Genomic DNA, 21,220 nt, shown 5'->3' with positions numbered 1-21,220 from the left:
GAATTACGGAACGGCAAGCAGCGTCAGAAGGAGAAAATCAACGGCACAGCTTCAGAGCATGCAAATTTGACGATCTGGAAATTTGGTTGCTGCGGGCTTACTCCAGTCTAAAGCAACGAAAATTCATGTCGGACGCGTGAGACCTGAATATTTATAGCGAACATTATAAAGTTTAAATCAAACTCGCTTAAGCTTTTGTATACTTTGGCTCAAAGGCTGAGAAATTTCTGGTAGCGAAAATTCACGGCTCCTGTCAAGAGCGTAATTTTGTATAAAAGGCAGACACTGCATTTTCCTTTTACTGATTCACTCAAAATCATTGGAGGCAGGATTGCATTTTCTGTCACCTAGTTATACACCGCCTATTTGGTCATTCTCAGCCGCGAGATTTAAGGCGGCGGCTGGCGGGACCAGCTTACAATTAGCCGAATTTTTAGCCCTGCTGGCGCGGCTGACAATATTTTAAACGTGAAGTTTTAGGTATTTTTACTGCTGAACTTTTTAATTTTTGACCCATTTTTACCTGTGGCTGGCGCAGCTTAGCCAGATTCGCGGCGGCTGCCCACGTGACCCAAAATTTGCCGGCTGGCGCGGCGCGGCTTGCTAACAATAAAACAACTGGTTATTTTCAATCATGTATCATCTTGCTCCAATTTCAAGTTTGAACTTTTGCTGCGGATGAATGAAAATGTTCATTTAAAAATTGTTTGTTGAACGTCTCCAGTTAAGATACAAAAGTCTGAAGTTGAAACATTTGTCAACATTAAATAGGCACATACCATTATGTTAATGCATGCAGTTGCATATATGCTGATGAACCTTGGACGATTCGTTTTGAAAAACTGTCTTCAAACAGGGCTAACACTGATAAAAAGCTAGACAGGACAGAATGGGGCTGAACAGCTCTTGGAATGATTTATGTACAAACAAATTGAGAAGTAAATGGAAAACTTGCACAAACATTAATATTTCTCTACATTATTCAAATGATCAAACGATTTTCAAATTGTAGTCATCTATTAAACCAGTGAGGACCATTTTGCGAATGCCTCTATTCTCCTATTACTAGATATTCCGACATCAAACAGATATAGTTCAGTTTGCCGCGAGAGCAATTACAACGTTTGCAAGGGCGTATATGATGTGGGCCTTGATTAATAGCCGAATCCATTAAATTCTAGCAAACAGCGCTGTAACGCGGGGCGAGAGTGCCGTTCCGCCAATAACAAGCACGACTCACACAACGCAAATGCAAATACTCGTATCGTGCAAAGCAAACACAGAACAGATAATATGTACAGTATGTATGCAGTTCGCAATGCACCGACGTACGCGCGGTTGCATACACACGCTTCCTGCTCGACGCCTGGGGCGCAGCACAACAATGTGCGACCTACTTTGAAGCAAATTGCGGGGGCGGCAGCCTCTGTTCTACATCTCAGCACACGTGAGTGCGTATGGAGGGTCGTCAAATTTAAACGGCCCATTTTTGCCTGTATGGCGGCGTAAAAGGAGAAAAGACTTGATTTTTCGCTTGCAAATTTACCAACGTACTTTCTTATTAAAACAGCAGTTTCACCATAGCGTTTTTTTTCTTTTCATCAACTTCATGCTTACGGAACATATAGAGAAAACCAAATAAATTAGAATGTCTTTGCTAATAAGTGCAAAAGTAATAAAATATTTGTGCAATTTCAATTACGAATATCCAATTGAAAACATGAAATACATTTTTAAACTCTTAAACTCCTAATTTCTGTTTACAATGGATCGATACCGGGCAACAATTGAAAATTATTTGAATTATTGTTGGATGCAATTTGCAGTTTTTGATCGATAAACAATTTGTTGTACAAGTTGCACTAATCAAAAAAAGACCTTGCTACACATTACAATTTTTAAATGTTCTCCAAAATTAACAGCGCTTGACCACATTTTTTGGCACATTTCGAATCCTCTCGTCGAGATCTGGCCAACTGCGTATGAAACCTTTTAGGGAAACTCTTTGTTGTGAAATAAAATAAGATTTCAAATAAGGAGACAGACCTCACCGTATGAAAAGCATGCTACCTTTGTAGCCACTTTTCTCCAAAATTTATAATGCTACTTAGGTCAATTTAACTGGATCCTAAGGGATAAGTTCATGTATTGGCAACAAGGATTTTCCAGGCTTTTGCAGTATCATTCCTTTTTAACTTATTAAAATTAGCATTTAATTACCATGTTGGTACAATAATTCAATTTTTAAATATCGTAGTTTAATGAGATGATTTCTTGAAAAATGAATTATAAGATTAAGAAAATTTAAAAGGGAGCAAATATTTAAAGTATTAGATTAAATATGAATTTGATCAAGATTTTTGTACAAAATTTCCAAATTAAAATTGGCAACCCTGTATTCTTTCATGTATTAAAGAAGAAAATTGTGTCACCGCTCTTTAGGAGTAGAGAGATTTTAAGTAACGCGACAAAAGCTTGGCTCGCTTTTAAGCGGCGTGCAGTAATTTTTACAAGCCCTTTCTTCCGCGCAATTAAGCCTTTCGCAGCAACTCTCCTCACAGTCAAGAGGCTAGCTATAGCTAACTTGGAACGAAACTACGCCCGGCCCCGGCAAAACATTGTTGAGCACTCTTTACGAGTTGGTATTGAATTTTTTTCTCCACTTGACGCGAAACAAATAAAAAGACGTCGTACTCATTTTTTGATGATGAGTGAGTGTTCCTCACTGCAGCAATTTGAGCGCCTTCAACTAGCGTTCCTATAGCACAATCGCTCAAAGCTCGCAGCAACAATTTCAAGAATGATAGGAGTTTTCTTGCAATTTCACTGGGGCCATTGCGGTCTAGAATTTTAAAAAATTCCTCGTTCTTTACGTTGCATTACTGCAAGTTCAACTTGATCATTTCATTGAACTGTAAGAGAAACGACAGTTCACGGTGCTTCTCACTCACCTACAAAAACACGTGACCGTCTCCTCGACGTCAAGTACAAAGCTGTCCATGTTGGTATACTTGACGACGGCGGCCGCGGCCGTTTTCCTGCCGCCCAGGCCGAACATGAGGCCAATTCACCACAGGAAGGGCAGAATAAAAAAGCTGGCGTATTTGTTCCGGGCAAGCACGCCACGAAAAAGCGACTGTGTTGACGTCGAGCGTGCTACGACGTTGGGGGGGGAGGGGGGTTGGTCGGCCTAATCAGTTTACTGTTGAGCCAATCAAGAGTGGGTGGGCACATGACACCCCGGCGGACACGCAACTGCTGCTCATCCTAATTTGCAGGAAGTGTGTCCGAAGCTAATCGGTGCCCACTTGAGATGGAGTCACGCGAGCAGTCAGCGAAAGTGCCGGACTCCCGATAAATTAGGGCGGTTCACCTCCAATCTATTTGTCTGCTCTCTCGGTGTGTTCGCAGATAGAGACGTGTAATCGGAGGTTGATTGATGGCCAGTGGCCGAAAGGTGCATGTGTGTGAATGTGAATCTTATAATCTGGTCAGCCCGGCAGAGTGTTGGCAAATCAAATCAAATACGGATACTCGATCCTTCCTTTAAATCACTTTGTAAACTCGTTAAGGTATTATTTAGTGTAAGTAACGCCTGGAGAATGTCAATCCCTACAATATTGTTTTCTGTATTTTTTCTGCATTATATTCAAGCAAAAATTGAGTAGGCCCTTTTCAAGAATTTCACCGAGAGCAAATTGAATCGCAGTTAGCGATAATTTTCTCTGTTAAAAAAGCCTGTAATTAATAATTTATTATAATTATAGTGTATAGTGTCGCCATCATCGCTCACGTGCATTTAAACACGTCCATATTCGACTTCCCCGACGGTGGGTTCTGGCGTCTTGAAGCCAAGCAAGTGAATCGCGTAAACAATAAGAATCGCCAGTTGTAAGTAATTAAATTACAACATACAGCCTATTGACGCTTCCAGCAAGGTGATCAGTCGTGAAGTGAGTACCATTATATTTCCGTTTTTGATTCTAACATAAGGTAGGGAGTGAATGTGTTTGTTTCCCTCAAGTCTTCTGTTGCCTGGCAATGCTGGAAGGGAAAATATTTATTTATATGCGGGCGCCTTAATCATTTTGTTTATTATTCCTTCGACCAAATAGCTGCCAGCACGTGTTGAGGGAATGGCGTAATTTACGACTTCTCCCAGCTTTTAATCATCACCAAGCCTCCATTCGAAAGCTCTCACAATTTATCGGCAGTGGAAACGAAAAGGGTTCGCTGGCAATGAGGTTATTCACTTTAATAATTCATTTTAGCTACGATGCTGGAGTATATAGTGAACAATAATTTTAATTTTAGGCAAGTTATGCGTTTGGAAAAAAGGATGTAACTCAATTTTATCAATCACTTGTTGATTTTGAAAATCCTTTAAGTTAGTATCTTATATTTACTTGAAGAAAGCTTTGGAATCTGTTGCTGAGTGTTAGTTTATAAATAAAACAAAGCCACTCATAATTTTGAAAAATGTTTGAACCACCTGGAAAATTTTACTGAATTTTGTGACCATCAGTATGATTTCCAATAGCGTGACATAATTGATTTTTTTACCTCTCCATTGAGCGGTCGTGATCATGCTGTTAATCTTTTAAAACAAAGGTTTGTTTTATTTGAAATAGTTTGAATGGCCGTTTTTATGCTCATTCAAGAAAGTTTCCGTATTCTATCTGTGATCCAATTTCAAAGGTTATTAAAATTTCCATGTGTTTCATTGAGGTACCTTTAGAGATCGTGATCGTGATTCATGAGTAAACCCCATCACATAATTACAGTGCAGATGGATTGGCAAAATCTTACAAGTGCAACGAGAGCAACCCTCTGGCGGTGAAGGTTGCCGACGTCAGGAAGCAGCGTTTAGAATTTTTCTTATTTCCAGCGGCACGCTAACCCTTGCACGCGATTCCTTGGTTTATAATCACAGATAGCAAAACAAGTATATATAACTGGTCTGACATTCGGGGAGGAATATAAAGTACACAATATGGAGAAAAATTTAGTCTTGTAAATATTTAAATTTCTACGCGAAAATTATAAGCTAAATACAATTTTCTTAGGTTTATTCTAAGCAAATCCGAATTTTTTTGTACGAAAAATAGCGTTTTTTTTTGCTCAAATCAATTAAAATTACAGCAAAACCATGCGATGTTAAGCGTTGTAAAAATTTACGAATTGTTTTCACTTGAAAAAAAATCTTTCTCGCATTTTCGTTTGCTAAAGGCGGCACAAAATATCATACTTTGATATTTATTAGCGGCGTACGAATGGCGCAGCTGGGCGAATGAACGGCGATTTGAATAGAATCAATAAAATTCATAAAGTGCAGCCCCTCTCATGCATCACCAAAAAATACGAGAAAACCGCTCTCAAACGCTGACGAGATTTATATATTCCCACTTTTTTACGACAGCACGTCTTTATTTTTTCTCTAAAATGCGCCATACGCGGAACAATTTTCTTGCCAGAGTGTATACACAAGTATTGATTTGTTGCTTTCAAGCCGGCAAGCTTTTATTTTGTTATTCAAATGCGGCAACCGGAGCTCAAATTGCGGCACTTTTAGCGCTGATAGGCCACTTTTATAATGATTCAACGGCTGAGGGGTTGCTGCAAACTGCAGCTCTCAGGCATTGTTGCGACAACGCGCGGGATTGTGGAGCTGGGCCAAAACAACCCTTAATGGATGGCATCAACAAGCGGCGGAAACAATGAAATGCCGTTTTTATCCTCTTAGTAGCACGGACCGCAACACCTGCTAGATTTGCAAATAATGGTATAAACCAATGTGCAGCGCCGTGGGTAGTTTAAATAAAAGATTTTAGATTAACACTGCTTTCGCTTTTCATTTCAGTGTGTAACTTTCGAGCTACCAATCATATTTATCCGTTAGTTTTACTGGTCTCTAACGCTGATTAACAGACGAAAATAATGAAAACAATAATCACTGATTATGTATCACAATAAAATATTTCCATTTTGCAGACTCCCGATCAATTTTGGTCAATTTCAGAGAGCATGTAAATTTTCTGGCTCTGATAATGGTAATGAAGCTAATTTCCATAGCTATTTAGTGTGTAAAACTTGAATAAATGAACGAACCTCAGAAGGTTTGAGCATTGAATTAAATGTAGTAATGAAAAGAAAGAACTTGTGTTTCAAGAATAAAAAAATTTCCCATACTTAAGTATGACGTCCAACTTCCCAACTGGAATAGAATATCAGTGAATTTCGCTGATTTCCCTTGAGTATAAATTTCCATCAAAACCAAAAAGTGAAACAGCCCTCGAACCAACAAGGAGCGACTCTCCCCAAGTCAGGCAACAATAGCAGCGTAATGAAAAATTAACACCTGCGAAACAATCCCCCGAGAAGCTGAGTCCGGTTGGATGGCTGCTGAATATTTCACGCAGGGGCAGGGGAGGCGCCAAGTATTTATTTGGAGACCCCCTGTCGAATCCATCTCAGTCGGGCAATATCTACCCCGAGCGTATCATTTGCTGGGCAAGGAGCCACCCTCAACCGCGCCGAACAGATCTACTTTCCTTAGCGACCCCTCTCTGGCACCCGTGTGCCGAGAATTCTCATCCTCCCTGTTTATTGTTTTGGAACTAACATGTTCCGACGAAAAACTTGTGTGCTTCGCAAATCGCCGGAAAATATTTATCCCGATCGTATTTCAGCAGATTTCATCTTTCGCTTGGCTTGCTGCATGGAAATTAAGACGTGCGGCACGGAATATCTTTTAAAGTGATGTATTTAGATAAAATTTAATCTTTTAAGCAGATGTTTTCTATAATGAGTAACCAGGGGATGCGTAATCTTGGTTCAAAATGGTATTTGCATTGTCTGATTCTTTGTATCTGTTTATATTTTCCACAAAGTCAGAGATTGTTTACTATAAAGGATTCCGATAAAATTACATTTTTTGTGTCGTTTCACTGCACAGCACAGCACAAAATTAGCAAAATATGCAGAACGAATAATTTTAATATTAAAACACAAGACATGGGAATTTTAACTACTTGAAGAATGATTAAACCATTTTATATTTCATAAATCGGTAAGGGGAGCCTGTTCTCTTAATCAGGAGATACCAATGTTTACTTAGGGGGTACACTTTGGAAATAACAAATTAAATAAACACATTAGTGTGACATAGAGCTATTGAGTACTAAGAGTAATATATCAAAAGTATTACCAAATTTTTCGAACGTTCAGTTGACAAACAGGGTACACAATATAAACCATTTAAAGATACTTCACCATTTTTAATTGATTCTCTCCAACTTTAATCTGGTCTTAACATATAGGAATACTATAAAAGATGTGACAATCTAGTGGAAAACTCGTTCGCAACTTATTTTAAACACAAACCCATGCAGTTATGGTGAGTGGGGAAGGAAGCAGTTTTGTGTTTGATTTTTTGACAAGCGTCCAAACCAAGACTGGGAAATGAGATGCGGCTGCTTCTATTTAAAAAATATCATCATAGCAGGAGGTAGACTTTTTGGGGGCAGCTGAGGCTATTTTTGTGAATAAAACCTTCCGAAGAAAGAAAACCAGAGATAAAAGGCACAATACATTATATTATGCCTAGTAAACACGAGTCGCCGCGTCGCCGCTGACGTTGAGGCATAATTCGATATACAGCAGCAGCAGCAGCAGGAATCGCCAGTTCGCATGCAAGGACGCCTTTTCTCTCTCTTTTTCACCCAACCAAGCTGGGACTTGGGTTTCAAGGTGAGAAAATTAAAAAAGAGCTTGCTCTCTCGCGCACAAAAAGCGAGAAAAGAACGCTCGGTGAGCGGGTTGCCTGTTTATTAAGAGGACAAAAATGTCATGCCCCTTAGTTTTGTCCTCTCTTTGTTCCTATTGAATTTTTCTTGAACTGATTGCGTGACTCGGGTACGAATCCAATTTATTCACAGCGGCAGTGATAAAATTGCTCTGGCTATATGTCGATCAATATGGAGGTTCTTGAAACTAGCAAAATATTAAGTTGCGAAAAAGATACCTTAATCTAAGTACAACGAAAATCAATCATGTTGCAAATAATAATCAAATTTATTTAGGGAGCGAGATTATCAGTTTCGGCGGAATATTACGTTGTCAACTTGACAATTGTTTTCTATTTTCTTGTTGACTTAAACTACGTTTTGGGACCTCGTTAGGGATAAGATTCTACCGAATTTAGAAATATTGTGTAAATCAAAGCGGGAGAACACCTGTCCTGTCAACAAGCAGGAGCCGCACAGTTGAAAAACAGCCCTTGATAAACCAATGAACTCAGCAAAACAATTTAATTCGCGCTATTGACATTGCGTCAAAGTCAACTATAAAAATCAGGCCGAAATGGTCTTTAATTTGGCACGGCATCGGTGGATATCGAGGTGCAAGGTGGATGTTGCTGGCCCGAGCTCACTCGGCGACGGGTCGAATGTTTTCATGGGAAAATAGCCCTTATTTGTGGCAAGTGCGCTTCGCACGGGCACCGATCGAACGGTCGAAAGGGTGGCCAGGAGGCCAAACTCACCCCAGAAACCAGTCCACGGTGTCGCGGAGATATTCAGGTAGCCTATCCAGCTTGGCAAAGTGCTATTGTCCTTTCACAAATTATAGAAATTCGATCAATTCCCGGGACCGAATTTTACACCATAATGCACAGTGAGAACAAACATGGCTTCCTAAATTTGGTCAGCTGAAGTGGAGGCGGTGCTGCCGGTTTGCTGCAGCGGCCGTGCTCCGCACTCGCTTCTCGCAGCATCCCTGTGGCGGCAACATCTTTCACCTCACCCTGGTCCCTGTTGAGAGTTATGGGCATTGATTTAGCTCTCCAGCCCTTGCCTAGCAATAGCCAAAATTCAAGTCTTCGACCCTAACGTACAATTTTCTGCCTCTGAACATTAGGTTAAAATAAGTTTTGAGGATCAATAGCTAGAGTGAGGAATAAAAAGCCAAAATTCCTTTATAAAAATTTATTGAAAATGTTTTCATTAATCAGTTTTGTGCCGAGGGAACCAAATCATGTCAACAAACAGTCATAAACTTTTGCAATTTTTGTCCTGACGGGGGATCGCTGATATCTAGGCAATCAAACAATATAAATACGTAACTCTTGGACACTCTTATGTTTCAAATTTGCTAAACGAAGATAAATGATAGAGATATCACATGGATTGTAATTCCAAATGGTATTTAAGTCAGTTCTGTTTCAAAGCTATTCAAGTACATAAAGCATAATAGATGTGGAATACGGCAACAATCCAACGTAACTGAGGCACAGAGTAAGAACCAAACCAAGGATAATGGGGGTTAAATTAAGATACAAGTTTCCTAAAAGTTTTTTTTCAATTTTTTTGTGTTAAATTAGGCTATTTTACTGTTTTTAAGTGCATCCGCCTGCAATAGCAGCAGGCTAATAAAGTAGATACTTTAATTTTCTGGGTTAACAACCTCACCAAGTCACAATGCAACATTTTTAACATTTTTGGCTACTGAAATTTAAAACCCACCTAACCTACATGACAAATTACACTCCTCAGTGCTGCCAATGCAAGCATCATTCCTAAAAGAGACCTCAGTGAGACAGGAATTGGTTCTTGCATCGACAGCACTGCACGAAAGGTCAACAACACACATCACTTCTATATATTAATATCAGGATCAATAATAATGCTATCAGTTTAAATATCTGGTACTTGAATATTTCTGCTTAAATTTGGTCAGAATTCACGTGACGAGGCCAAAACTAGTGAAGAGGGGGGCTACTAACATAGACACTTGAGAAGGGGCTGCTTCGATTGATATTTGATGTTGCTTGCTAGGATCACAGAAACAACTTAAACGTATTGGCAAATCATCATGAGAATCTTGATAACAGTCACACAGACATGACAATATTTTCACTTGTCGCAGTTACATAGATTTACTTCAGTGTGAAGTCCATCAATTAATTGCATCAGAACCACTGAATGAAACGCAAGACGGCGCTTCGTACGCACGCCGTCCGCTTTAAATACTGCACAAAGTAAGCTAAATTATAATCGTAAACTTGATGATCACGCAGGTTGGGTGATGCAAGTGCGGAAATTCTCGCTGAATATTGGTTGGAAGTCATTTTTGAAAGTTAAAAAGACACTATAACATGGATGTATGATAATAACCCCCTCCCTTGACGTTTAACTTTGGTACATGCATGTATATAGACAGTAATGCCGAAACCCTTCATATGTTGTGTAATTTTTGTTATAAAATATGGTTGCAGGTGATTTTGGCAGGTGCGTCAAAATGCTGATTAGTCATCACCTTCTTCATCTTCCTCCTCTTCGTAATCAGCTTCAGCCAGCCAGGTTAGCCACTGATTCACCTGTACGAATTGAATCAAATCAGCCTCAAATGATCGTTGGGGAAATTAAGCAATAAAATTACCTGGAACAAGGCATTTCCCTTGCCTGGATAGTCGTCAGAAATATCCTCCTTCCATTTCATGAATGCTTCCTCTTCAATAACTTCTAGATCATACAAATTGTGGAACCAGCGCAAAAGCATTCCTGTCAGAATCACATCATTGTAAAGTTCAGCTCTTTCGTCAAAGTTCAAGCATTACACACCTTTCGGGAACTGAAGAGAGTGGCAAAACACCTGCAGGGCGTAGACAGCAATAACTTGCAGGTCAAATTTCTCGTGCAGGAAAGACTGCAACACTAGCTTGAACTTTCCAAGTAGGGCCTGCTCTTTTTCCAACACTGCCTTGTCAGGCGGGTTGCTGGCATCAAGACCTTCAGCTAGAGTGGATTCCTGTTGAGAAATTGCATTAGTTAACTAATGTTTACCTATTCCAAAATATTTTAAACGCTTCATCCAAAATCCACAGACTAAGTACGTTCTACTAGAATTTAATTACCTGTGTTATGAACTTGATCAGCACAGTAACCAAGGCATTGATAAAGCCTGGATTTACGTAGTGAGTTGAATCCAAATTCTCCTTGATCCACTTGTAGAATTGGTTCGGATTTGGGTCAGACTAGAAGAGAAAATTTATTAACACATGCTTTAGATGAAAAGGTCTATATAAGTAAGTTTCAATGTCTCAGACACTCAAAAGCCATCTTTGGAGGATGATATCCTCCTCTGGTGGAAACCACGAATGATTGAAAAAAACTTCATCACATAAAACTGGAAATATTAGCAAAATATTATTATCAATGCCTCACCTGTAACTGTTTCCAAAGCTCCGATTGAATCCTCAAGAGCGGCAGCAGAAAACCCAAGTCCAGGCCTTCCAGATACTGTGCTAGAAACTCCTTGGTCCTGTCACCCTCGGGCAGCATGTGCAGCAGATTCACTTTGCTGTCCGAAAACAGTTTGCCCAAAGTGGCCTTCCCGTTCGATTTGTGCAGCTGCTGGAGCAGAAGCATGAAGAGTGGGAAATGTGCGCCATCCTCTGTGAGCTCAGCGACCTCACTCAAGGTGATCATGTCAGCAATGATGGCATGTGCTGCGTATCCTGAAACACAAGAGAAAGCATTTTAACCCCTTGTTCTTGGATGTTGGCTATGGGCTAGCTATTGTATTCAAAATAAAATCAGACATTCATTAGCCGTCTTAGAGGAAGATATAATCACCCTCTCTGGTGGAAACCACGAATGAAAATGAAAAAAATTCATCACTTAAAATCAGGGACGAGGAAACAGCAAATTTAAGTTACAACTAACCAGCAACATGAGAATATATTCTTGGAATCTCTTGCACTTTCCCAGACATCAGATTAACAAGCTCCTTGAACGACTCCATGTACTGTGTTGATGTAATCAATGCATCCTTCTTCAGGGCAACCATCAGGCTGCAGACGAGTTCCCTCTCCTCATCTCCCTTGTCCAGAGGTTTGACTTGGATAGCCAGAAGAACCCCTGGGACAAATCTCTCCGGAATCTTCTGCTCTTTGTAGAAACTGATAGCATCCGCCACAATGCCAGAGCTGAAGTACTCCTCCACCATCGAGTCCATCTTCTTCAAAACCTCTTCCTTATTTGGTCCCTTGTCTTTTTTCAAGGCTTTGTTCTTGTCCAGCGATGCCTGCTTGATCAAAATAGGAGACTCCTTCTGCATCATCTGTGGTGGGATCTTTTGGTTCAGGCCTGCTTGACCTCCTGGGAGGAGAGATTCGATGGGACGACCTGTGACAAAATTTAAGACATAGAGGATTCACGATTCACAAATTTTTAGACGAATCAAATAAACATTTTTTGATAAAATCAATTAATTATGTTTGACGAGTGACTGACTCATAACAGCAAGAGCCATCAGGAGCTAATTACTCTCAATTACTATTGCACACTTCCGCAAGATCTCAAAACTTTGTGTTTAGAGCCCTTATACAGGGTGGTGTGCGGTGAAAAATTGCAGAAACTACGCGTACCTGAATTCATTCCCATTGGTGGTTTGGGTAGATTTGCGTTCTTCTTGAACAGCATCGAATTAGCAGCAGGACGCAGAGATACTTCCTCTGGGTTGCTTGTTACTTGTCCTTGCATAATCTTCTGCATAAACCTGGGAGCAATTTCCTTGTTTCCTCCCTCTAAAGTTTTAATTTTCATCAATGATTGGCAAGCCATTTAAGAACGATCTTACGATTTGGGAAATTTTGCTGTTGCTGCTTGTTGTTGAAGTTCTGCCTGCCCTGATTTGGATAGAAGTTTTGTTGATTTCCTCCATTACTGCCACCATATCCAGAGTGGCGTTGATTGCGGAAATTACCAGAAGATTGGTAGCCATTTGAATTGTAGCTACTGCAACAGATATTTTTATTTTAAAATAGCATGCCTTCATTGATCAGCGACTGCGACTGCTCAGTTATACTAATCAGACGCATAAAAATCCATCACTTAAAATCTGGTGGAAACCACGAATGTTATTTATCTTTTCATCACATAAATATTATAGATTTGGAATCCTTACAGTTGGGTCACTAATGATTCCAGATACTCATTAGTGACCAAGTCAATAATGATTCACTCACTTGAATTTATCCTGCTGAAGATTGGAAGCGCCATTGCCCAGAGGCAGGTGGCTCAGCATCTCAGACATCCCACCCCTGGTCTGGAGTGGGCTCCTGAAGAACTCCTGCATGTGGCCTCGATCTGAACCACCGTGGTGACGCCCATCGCCGTGCATGCTGCCAGAAATGAAACCTCGGTCGGAGTTGCTCTCGTTCCTGATCTGTTGGATGGGCATTGGTCCTTCAACGTTGGTAGCTTTACGAGGCACCCAGCGGTTTTTGCGCAACTCAATAGCATCCTTCAGCATGAATCTGATGCGCAGCGGTAGCTCGTGGTTCTCAACCAGTCTAGCCATGCGATCAAAGTATTGATTCATAAGGGTCTGAAATGGAGTCATGTTAGGTTGAAATAAATAAATGGCGAGCGGAAACAGCATTACTTTGCCCTTTTCAGAGTCCAATATGCGTCCACAGGTTCTCATTATCTGACAGAGGCACTCCAAATCTTCCGCGGTGTCCTTAGTTGAGCCCAAGCGATGTTTTTTCTTCTCCAATAACTGCTGGCAACAACGATGTAAGATGGCTTCGTGCAATATCTCCAACTTCCCAAGCTCTCCAATAAACTAAAATCAAGAACAAACATGAAATATTACTATTTTCACTTGAGACTGATCTGCAATTTTAAAGTAAAGAAGACCTCAGATGGCCCCTCGCGAACAAGTCATCATTGAAAAGTCTGGCAAGAGCCTTGAGAAAGTCACGCAAGTAACTTTTCATAGCTCGTGCAAGAGCGAAGTCATCATTGGATAAATTTAAGTCAAGAAAACAAATTTCTCGAGTCTCCAGCCCTGTTTTGACGATTTATTATTAAATTACCTTGATGTTGCCAAGCATCTTGCGCTTGGCCAATTGCAGTCGTTCATCCTCTTCTGCGGATAGCACGCCATCATTCTTTTCGAAGGCTTCAGCAATTTTTGATCTGCAAAGTTCGATAGAATGTTAGTTCACTTTGAAAAAAATAAATGATGACTTTATGCATGTATCCCATTTGCAAAACAGTCAAATGATGTAGATTTGACTGTGATTTAAAAGGATTTCATATTCCTCTGCAACACCAGAAGCACAAGCTACCAAACTTGCTCTTCGGCTACAGAGGTTGATGACTCTATATTTCTTACCTGTTTTCAAACTCATCTTTGCACTTGCTTAGCAGCAGTAAACGGAAGGTGCAGGCGCTATTAGGAGGTTCAAAGTTAGGAGCTTCTTCTGACAGCCGCTTACATAGCTGAGCGTACATAGAACTGTACTTCGGCTCATCTAGTGCTTTTTCAAATATCTGAAACATTCATAAGACAATTAACCCCCAGAAGTGGAAAAAGTTGAGTCTGGCGTGTTATCTTGACAGCATTCAGACATGTACAGGCCTTCTTTGAGTGTAAACTCTCAGGTGGAAACCACGAATGATACAAAAACATTCATCATATAATTTGCCGCAGTGTATTTGTACCAAAGAAAATAAAACTGGTGCTTACCAGAAGAATAACTCCTTTAAGAATCTTACTAGAGTTGAGATCAGTGTTCAACAGGTCATCACTTAATTTTCTGAATTTCTCCGGGGTTAGCTTGTTCAAGATGCCGCGCACCTGCAAATACACGTGCAAGGCAAATTAATACCACGCACAAGGCTGCTTCAAGTCACCGACACCTACCTTACGAAAAGTGAGCTCATCTTTATTTTCTTGGGTGAGTGCCTCTCGCCTGGCGACAGTAGAAGGAGGTATCCATCGGCATTTGTTGCTTGTGGACAGGGAACGAGCAATTTCGTCCCTATCAAATTTCATAACTTTACTATTGAGAGGAAAGGCCACAGAAAGGGTGGTTGTGTAAAAAACAAAAGAACAGACAGGTAAAATTGTGTCCTAATTACCTTCCTCCCGGGTTACGAGAAGCACTGCCCCCCACTCCCTTATACCCGTCCGTTGTTGCTTGTTGGTACACCACCAATCAGCAATAATCTGCAAGCTGAGGTAAAGATCAAACGGGATCGGCACCTGCGAACAATCGGCAAAGACTTGGTTACTAATCGATTTTGGCCAGACGAGACTGACGTTCCGAATTGGGTCACTGATTTGTTAAGCCACTTGCGCGAGCAAGCGACACCAAAGCTAGCGAGTCATTAGAGTTATTAAACGTGCTGTTTATCTCCCTTAGTGTTTACGTCATTCAAATCAGTGAGTGCTAAACGCCCAAAGTACGCATTTTATTTCTGTTCCACTCAACGCCAGCTTTTCTTTCTTTCCCTTCCTCTTGGACTTAGGCACGAACGGACGAGAATCGATAAAAATTTTGCGTTTCGCCTCCAATAAGTTGCTCTCCGAACGTAGTATATGTAGCGCAACGAGGTACCATTACATCAATAAAGCTGGCCTACATCGCGAGAGCTGCACATATATCTGCAAAAGCTGGCTGCACCACTTTACTCAACTCCTAGCATCTAGCAGCCCTTTCTAGGACGCACGCTGGTTGTCGTATCTCTTTTCCAGGGCACACGTGTAACGCTCGTATCAAAATGAATTATTATGTAATACGGAAAAGTTTTGTACGGCTGCCTTGAACGAAAATTCGGGACGCGGCTTGCAAATTTTCACGTTATGTGCGAAGCTAAATAAAACATGAATGCAATCAGTCCGAGGACGATTTCACTTGAAACAGAAAGTTTTGCTGACAATGAACAACGCACGCGTATCATACATAATTATGACTCACGAGCCAAATCATGAGCAACTGGAGAGTATCATACGAATAATCAAGGTTCAAAAGGCATGGATTTGCGTAACAAAAAAATAAAGGAAAAGAATAATTTTCTCGTGTTTTCTACTGGGTAGAAATTTATGCAGATGTTCTGCCGTGACCACGACCACGAGGCAGCCAAGCTAACTCACTGAGGAGAGGACAAATACAGCGGAAATTCCCACCGCACTCGAAAAATGATGCGCGTCTTTCTTTTCACGAACCTGACTCTACTGACGGTATCCTACTGACGCAAATTATTTCTATGCATTGCGTGCACAGTATTGAGAATGCAATGAAAAATTACCGTTTTATGTGCGAGAGCTAGTCACACGAGAGTGACGTAGGCAGCACGAGCGACGAGGAAATAATACATAAATGGAGCAAATAATAGATAGCAAGCCGCGATAGGCAAGGTGCGTGCTCAAGTGACTCACTCGGTGGATTTTACCAATTCGCCAGACACGCCGACTTTTTCGAGAAGCTTGGCCTGGAAAATGCCAAGTTGGCGTCGAGAGACTCGTGAGGCGGCCTCAGAAGCCGTTTCCGATCGAAAGGAAGTGTGAATAACCTTGAAATTGCTTCTCGAAGAGCGGCCAAGCTAAGTTTAACACACGGAATTTCGGGTACTTACGGTTATTACTCCATTCCAAGTTGTCACAAACTCGGAAGAAAAAAACTTGAACTGTGCTTTGGAACGAAAAATGAAGCGTTGAAGGAAATTTGAACCAAGTTTCGAAGGCTTTAAGATTGCAAAAGTCCTTTTCACTTAATTCACTCCTTGGTTCCAAATGGCGTCAGCGGCAAGCAAGCAAAGCATCAGCCAGCAGTTCGGCTTCCCCCACCTATCGTTTCCCCTTCTCGTTCAGCCCACTCTTTCTCGTCCGTGCTTCTCGTTCATTCTTTTGCTATCTCGTTTCTTGGAACACCATTTTCGTTGCAACTAAAATCTTTGTCGTTTTTACTCTCCGCTTATATAATTCAATTCCACACGGATGCAAATAATTAGTTTTGCATTTCCTTCATATTATTTACAATAAATCAAAAACAGGAGCTGATCAAAATTGTTCGAAATTATTTCGTTATAACCTCTTTGGTCAAAATTTCTCGTTCTCGGTCTGTGACGTAGGTGAGCTACGTGCAACGAGCAATGAAGACCCCGATGTCGTTGACCAAGAGACCGAGACCTCCCTCTAACCGCTCCGAACCACGTGTAGATGTCTCGCGTTGCCTTGAATGCTCAAAAATCGACTGGCAAGCCCGCGCAATGACCATCTCAAAAAATACATAATATTTATTTGCGTGCCCATTTTGAAAGATTCAGATATTGTGATGAAAATAAATTACAGACTGTTTCAATGAAGCGCATAGCAAAAGTAAAATAATTTCTAATTTGCTCTGCATTCTTATTTTTTCGTTTCGCTCAATCCAGGATTTGGGCTCTCCTTGTTCTGTCTTATTATAGTTCAGCTGGAATGACGTTGTGTTTTATTTCTGGCGATGCGCTGTGAGCGCGTTCATGCCTCATGTGTGTTGGTGGACCTTGGATGGGTCACTGACACACACCTTTCCGTGTCCGAGTCTGCCATACCTCCCAGCAGAAAAATGTAATAAAATGAACCTACCCCCTCTCTCTTCATTTCTGCAAAGCAGATTTGAGAAAAAGCCTTGAGATCAAGGTTGGCTGAATTATTCCACCAATGGAAGCAATGACCTGACTGCTAAATGATGTTCAGGCATTTCCTGGTTACATTATTTGAGAATTGATTCAGCAATGGCTAAATGAATCGAGTTATTTATTTTAAATATTTCAGCATGATCAATTGATAAAAATTTAAGCAGTGTTTTCAAGGAAATTAAATTAGCATTTTTATGAATGTTCGTAATTTTAATTATTAGTGAAGCCTAACCTAATCATCATCCCTGTCACTGCGTCTACTCTTCTTCTTGCTCCTGTGTCTGTGAGAGGGGCTACGAGATCTACTCTTTCGTTTCTTGCCGCTCCTGTTGCTGCGCTCGCCTGATCTAGATCTAGATCTGTGCTTGTGTCTGAAATTGCAAGAGGTTTTATTTTACAATGATGAAAATGATTTGGTTTGATCTTATTATTTGCAACAGAGAATCTGATTGAGAATAATGCAAAGCGCTCTGACCCCCTACTCGCTGGTTTGCAATCTTTCCAGCTTGCGCGAATTAATTCATTGGAAGCATGTCTACTGTTTAATAAAAGATTGATACTGCCTAATTCTGGTAAATGCTTGTTGCCAGTCACAGAACGTATCCCTAAGGATTCATTTGAAGCCGAAATCGACTCAATTGGCAATGTAATTTTTTTAGAAAAGAGGCTGCAAATGGCGAGGACTGTCTCCTTATTTGAAATCCTATTTTATTAAAAAAGATTCCCTAAAAGGTTATATTATACTGTTGGACAGATCTCAACGAGAGGAATTGAAATCTGCCAAGAAAATGTGATTAAGCGCTGTAAATTTGGGAGAAATTTTGAATTTTTACTGTGGTAAGGTCCTTTTATGATTGTTGCAAATTTTTGAACATTTTTTTATTATAAACTTTTAATTATCATCCAAAAATTTAAATAATTTTCAATTGTCACCCTGTATCAATCCAATTATTTAATCAAAGACCCACAACCAGTGCCGGGGCAATAGCCTGTTCCGGAAAGTACTAGTTTCAGAAGGCTTGGAACACAATACATGTTTGTTTGCGATACGACGCAAGTTACTCACTTTATCAAAGCACATTTTCAAAGTTTTAATCATAAATAAATGTAAAAATGCTCTACTAAAATGATGATATGCTTTACAAAAACTGGTTTGTAAAAAGTTGGTGTGGAAAAACTATTCAAACCTGGATTTTTTCTCCGATTTTTCATCATCCTTGTCACCCACAGAGTCCTTGCTCTGCCTGCTGGTTTCATCTTGCACTCCAAGTGGCACAACCACATTGGTCGCAGAGCCTCTGTTCTCCCAGCGAGGCTGCAGGGAAGAAGCATGACAATGTACATTAACGCTGTTCATAATTTTTAGAATGACAGCAAACCTGATTGTTCCATTGGTGCTCCTGAGTGGGTTCATAATTGTTGTAGTAAGGATCAGCCTCAGTAGGGTAGTATTCGTTTGCTCCGCTGTAATTTGCTGTTCCAAAGCTGCGCAGAAATATGATTAACACAAACATTGGTTTTAAAATATTTAAATTACTTTGGAGCACCAAACCCAGGCGGGGGAACATTCAAATTGGGGTAAGAACCTGAGAAGTCTGGCCTTCCTTCACTTCCCATGACCTAAGAAAAGTAAATTGATATAGTGTCAATTAATCACATTCACATTTTACTCCTCTTACAGTGATCTGCCCTTCTCTCTCTCCTCCGATTACATCAATCGATCCACCTCCTTTCCTTCCAGGTGGAGGACCAGCTCTTTTCAAAGCTAGGTTACTAGCATATTTGGAATTTTCATTCACAATTGAAACAGGAATGCTTCCAGTCAAGGTCTGAATCACACAAATTAGTTCAAATTGATTATTTTACAGAGGTCATTATTTACCTTGACAACATTTCCGGAGGTTACTGATGGATTGGCACCGATTCCAGTGAGACCAACCCCAGATTCATTTATTCTAAGCCTCTTTTGCTTCTCACAGTAGGCTCTCCATGTATCCTCATTGAATCCATAGTTGAAGTAGTCTAAAAATGGATAAAAATTTAGGTTTAACATTCCAATTTTACTCCAACCAATTTACCTGTTATGTCTGCACCAGGCATTCGCCATGGCTTATCCTCCAGAGAATCCAAATTGAACTCATGAGCAGGCACACCATTGATGGTTCCAACTGCCTCAAATTCGTCAATGGAGAATTTGCCTTGCTGTTGTTGCTGGAATTTATCCAAAAATATTGGTTTCCGCAGTTTCAGGTGATTATTTTTTACCACAGTTTAGATGATAAGTGACATAGTGAAAAATGAATTTAGAATTTTAATTTAGGCTTTGAAAGGAACATAATTTTGGGCAGCTCCCTCAGCACTGCCAAATAGGGCAGAGACCAACAAGACTAAGACTTCTTGGTCTGCGTTAAATATAAATAATAATATTATTGTATATAATTACTTGTAATGGAGGACTCACACTTTTCGAACAAATCAAACTTTTTGCTTTTTGGTAAAAGAGAGCAATAAAATTTAATTCTTCCCATAATAAAACTAATAAGTGTAATGTGAGAGGAAATCATGAAGCATGAGTCAACCATAAAATTAAATTTAAAATCAGGTTTTTGCCAAGTGGATTTCCAATTATGTATATTATGGTAAAATTACAATTTCTGCCGCGTTACACATCTCGCTAGTTCTTATGAGAATCCCATGTTAAAGTAGGGGTGGCGAAAACTGTAACTCGGCGGCGAAAACTGTAGCTTTTCCATAATTGAAGTGCATTTTTAGTTTTAAAAATTATAAAATACATACATACAACAAAATTTGCGCAAATGAATATATGTAAAAAATGTAATTATTGCTTTATACCTTTGCTTTGTCACTTGGACCCCTTTTCATATTCATAGAAGAAGCATAGGTGGTTGATGTTTTGATATCTCCAATGGTGACTTGAACGTCGTCATCGCTGTCATCATCATCATCGTCATCTTCTCCTTCATCCTTGTCTTCTTTGGCAACAGCGTCCTTTTCTTCAGCTTCACCCTCTTCAAGTGTTGCCGCATCACTACCTTGCGCAGCCACATCCGTGACCTCATCCTCGGTAGGGGTTGCTCTTCCATCTGCCCCGTTGATTTCTTGCTCTGTTGCGGCTTTGACTGCTTCATCAGTCTGCGAAACATTTCAGTTACTTAATCTTCAAGACATATCAATTGAATTAAGAGAAAAAATACATTTTTTTAAATATGTAACCGTTTTTGCAAATTGGGATTTGAAATTCTTGCAAAGACGCCGTAGGGGGCCGGCGAGTTTGTTCGTAGATTAAGGAAATCAAATCACCGTTTCATCTTGTACTTCGTCCTCAGGACTCTCAAACTTTACTTCATCTTTAGTTGGGGTTCCATTTTCATCCGAATTTTCCTCTTTTTCAGGGGGCTCAGGGTTAGAATCCCCATAAAGCCAGGAATCCTCGTTGCTCGCATCGTCCGCCATTTTCGATCAGCTGGATGAAAACTCCCGGCTTGGCAGAGCTGTCAACTCAAGCAAATATTCAATAAACACCACTTTTTTTGCTCCGGATTTTTAAACACATTAAAGGAGTAGATTAAAATTAAAATATTTTATTCTAATATAAACTCAAACAGTTTTTAAGGCTGTGAGGGATTAAACCGCTTTTATCGTTTTATTTTACTTATTTATAACTTAACATTATGTTGCCGTCTTGATTATTATTTGTGCTCGTGCCGCGCGATGTGACCTTTATG

General features: G+C 40.2%; 3 protein-coding genes across 5 annotated transcripts in view; all 3 read right to left on the bottom strand.

Annotated features, from left to right (window-relative positions):
* Window positions 1-3,135, bottom strand: part of Mob2 (MOB kinase activator 2) — a 77,337-nt gene extending 74,202 nt beyond the window's left edge. The window contains exon 1 of the mRNA XM_065481537.1: window positions 2,952-3,135. Coding sequence (XP_065337609.1) covers window positions 2,952-3,058 — 107 coding nt within the window. The 5' untranslated portion in view covers window positions 3,059-3,135. The remainder of the gene's footprint in view (window positions 1-2,951) is intronic.
* A 5,834-nt stretch (window positions 3,136-8,969) lies between these two features.
* NAT1 (N-acetyltransferase 1) lies at window positions 8,970-16,605 on the bottom strand. 3 transcript variants are annotated; one of them, XM_065481688.1, is made up of 16 exons: window positions 16,431-16,605; window positions 14,934-15,057; window positions 14,716-14,854; window positions 14,539-14,649; window positions 14,185-14,342; window positions 13,883-13,985; window positions 13,447-13,629; window positions 13,028-13,389; window positions 12,640-12,797; window positions 12,428-12,586; window positions 11,724-12,185; window positions 11,223-11,515; window positions 10,913-11,032; window positions 10,620-10,806; window positions 10,438-10,559; window positions 8,970-10,375 (listed from the first exon to the last, which is right to left on the bottom strand). In XM_065481688.1, the coding sequence occupies exons 3-16, from the start codon at window positions 14,845-14,847 to the stop codon at window positions 10,304-10,306; spliced, it is 2,622 nt and encodes an 873-aa protein (XP_065337760.1). In that variant the 5' UTR covers window positions 14,848-14,854; window positions 14,934-15,057; window positions 16,431-16,605; the 3' UTR covers window positions 8,970-10,303. The 3 variants fall into 3 exon arrangements, with proteins under 3 accessions (XP_065337760.1, XP_065337761.1, XP_065337762.1); XM_065481689.1 differs by having other exon boundaries at window positions 12,640-12,794; XM_065481690.1 differs by lacking the exons at window positions 14,934-15,057; window positions 16,431-16,605 and having other exon boundaries at window positions 14,716-14,833.
* A 1,058-nt stretch (window positions 16,606-17,663) lies between these two features.
* On the bottom strand, window positions 17,664-20,979 carry LOC135938129 (pre-mRNA 3'-end-processing factor FIP1-like). The gene is made up of 9 exons (XM_065481691.1): window positions 20,796-20,979; window positions 20,328-20,627; window positions 19,553-19,685; window positions 19,357-19,496; window positions 19,154-19,303; window positions 19,012-19,094; window positions 18,854-18,959; window positions 18,662-18,789; window positions 17,664-17,845 (listed from the first exon to the last, which is right to left on the bottom strand). The coding sequence occupies exons 1-9, from the start codon at window positions 20,946-20,948 to the stop codon at window positions 17,707-17,709; spliced, it is 1,332 nt and encodes a 443-aa protein (XP_065337763.1). The 5' UTR covers window positions 20,949-20,979; the 3' UTR covers window positions 17,664-17,706.
* Window positions 20,980-21,220: the final 241 nt, after the last annotated feature.

This window comes from Cloeon dipterum, chromosome 2 (assembly GCF_949628265.1).
Source record: "Cloeon dipterum chromosome 2, ieCloDipt1.1, whole genome shotgun sequence".
Taxonomy (NCBI): Eukaryota; Metazoa; Arthropoda; class Insecta; order Ephemeroptera; family Baetidae; genus Cloeon; species Cloeon dipterum.
Note: the sequence above shows the minus strand (reverse complement) of the source record. Positions and strands in the feature narration are given on the sequence as shown.

Bases quoted from the DNA above. Each gene is read 5' to 3' on its own strand.
- LOC135938129 (XM_065481691.1), bottom strand. From the start codon at position 20,948: ATGGCGGACGATGCGAGCAACGAGGATTCCTGGCTTTATGGGGATTCT. The intron at 20,628-20,795 runs GTGATTTGATTT...AATGTTTCGCAG, and splicing joins ACGAAGTACAAGATGAAACG to ACTGATGAAGCAGTCAAAGC. The intron at 19,686-20,327 runs GTATAAAGCAAT...GATAAATTCCAG, and splicing joins GTCCAAGTGACAAAGCAAAG to CAACAACAGCAAGGCAAATT.
- NAT1 (XM_065481688.1), bottom strand. From the start codon at position 14,847: ATGAAATTTGATAGGGACGAAATTGCTCGTTCCCTGTCCACAAGCAAC. The intron at 12,186-12,427 runs GTACGCGTAGTT...ATTTTGTCACAG, and splicing joins ACCAATGGGAATGAATTCAG to GTCGTCCCATCGAATCTCTC. The intron at 10,376-10,437 runs GTAATTTTATTG...CAATTCGTACAG, and splicing joins AGGGAAATGCCTTGTTCCAG to GTGAATCAGTGGCTAACCTG.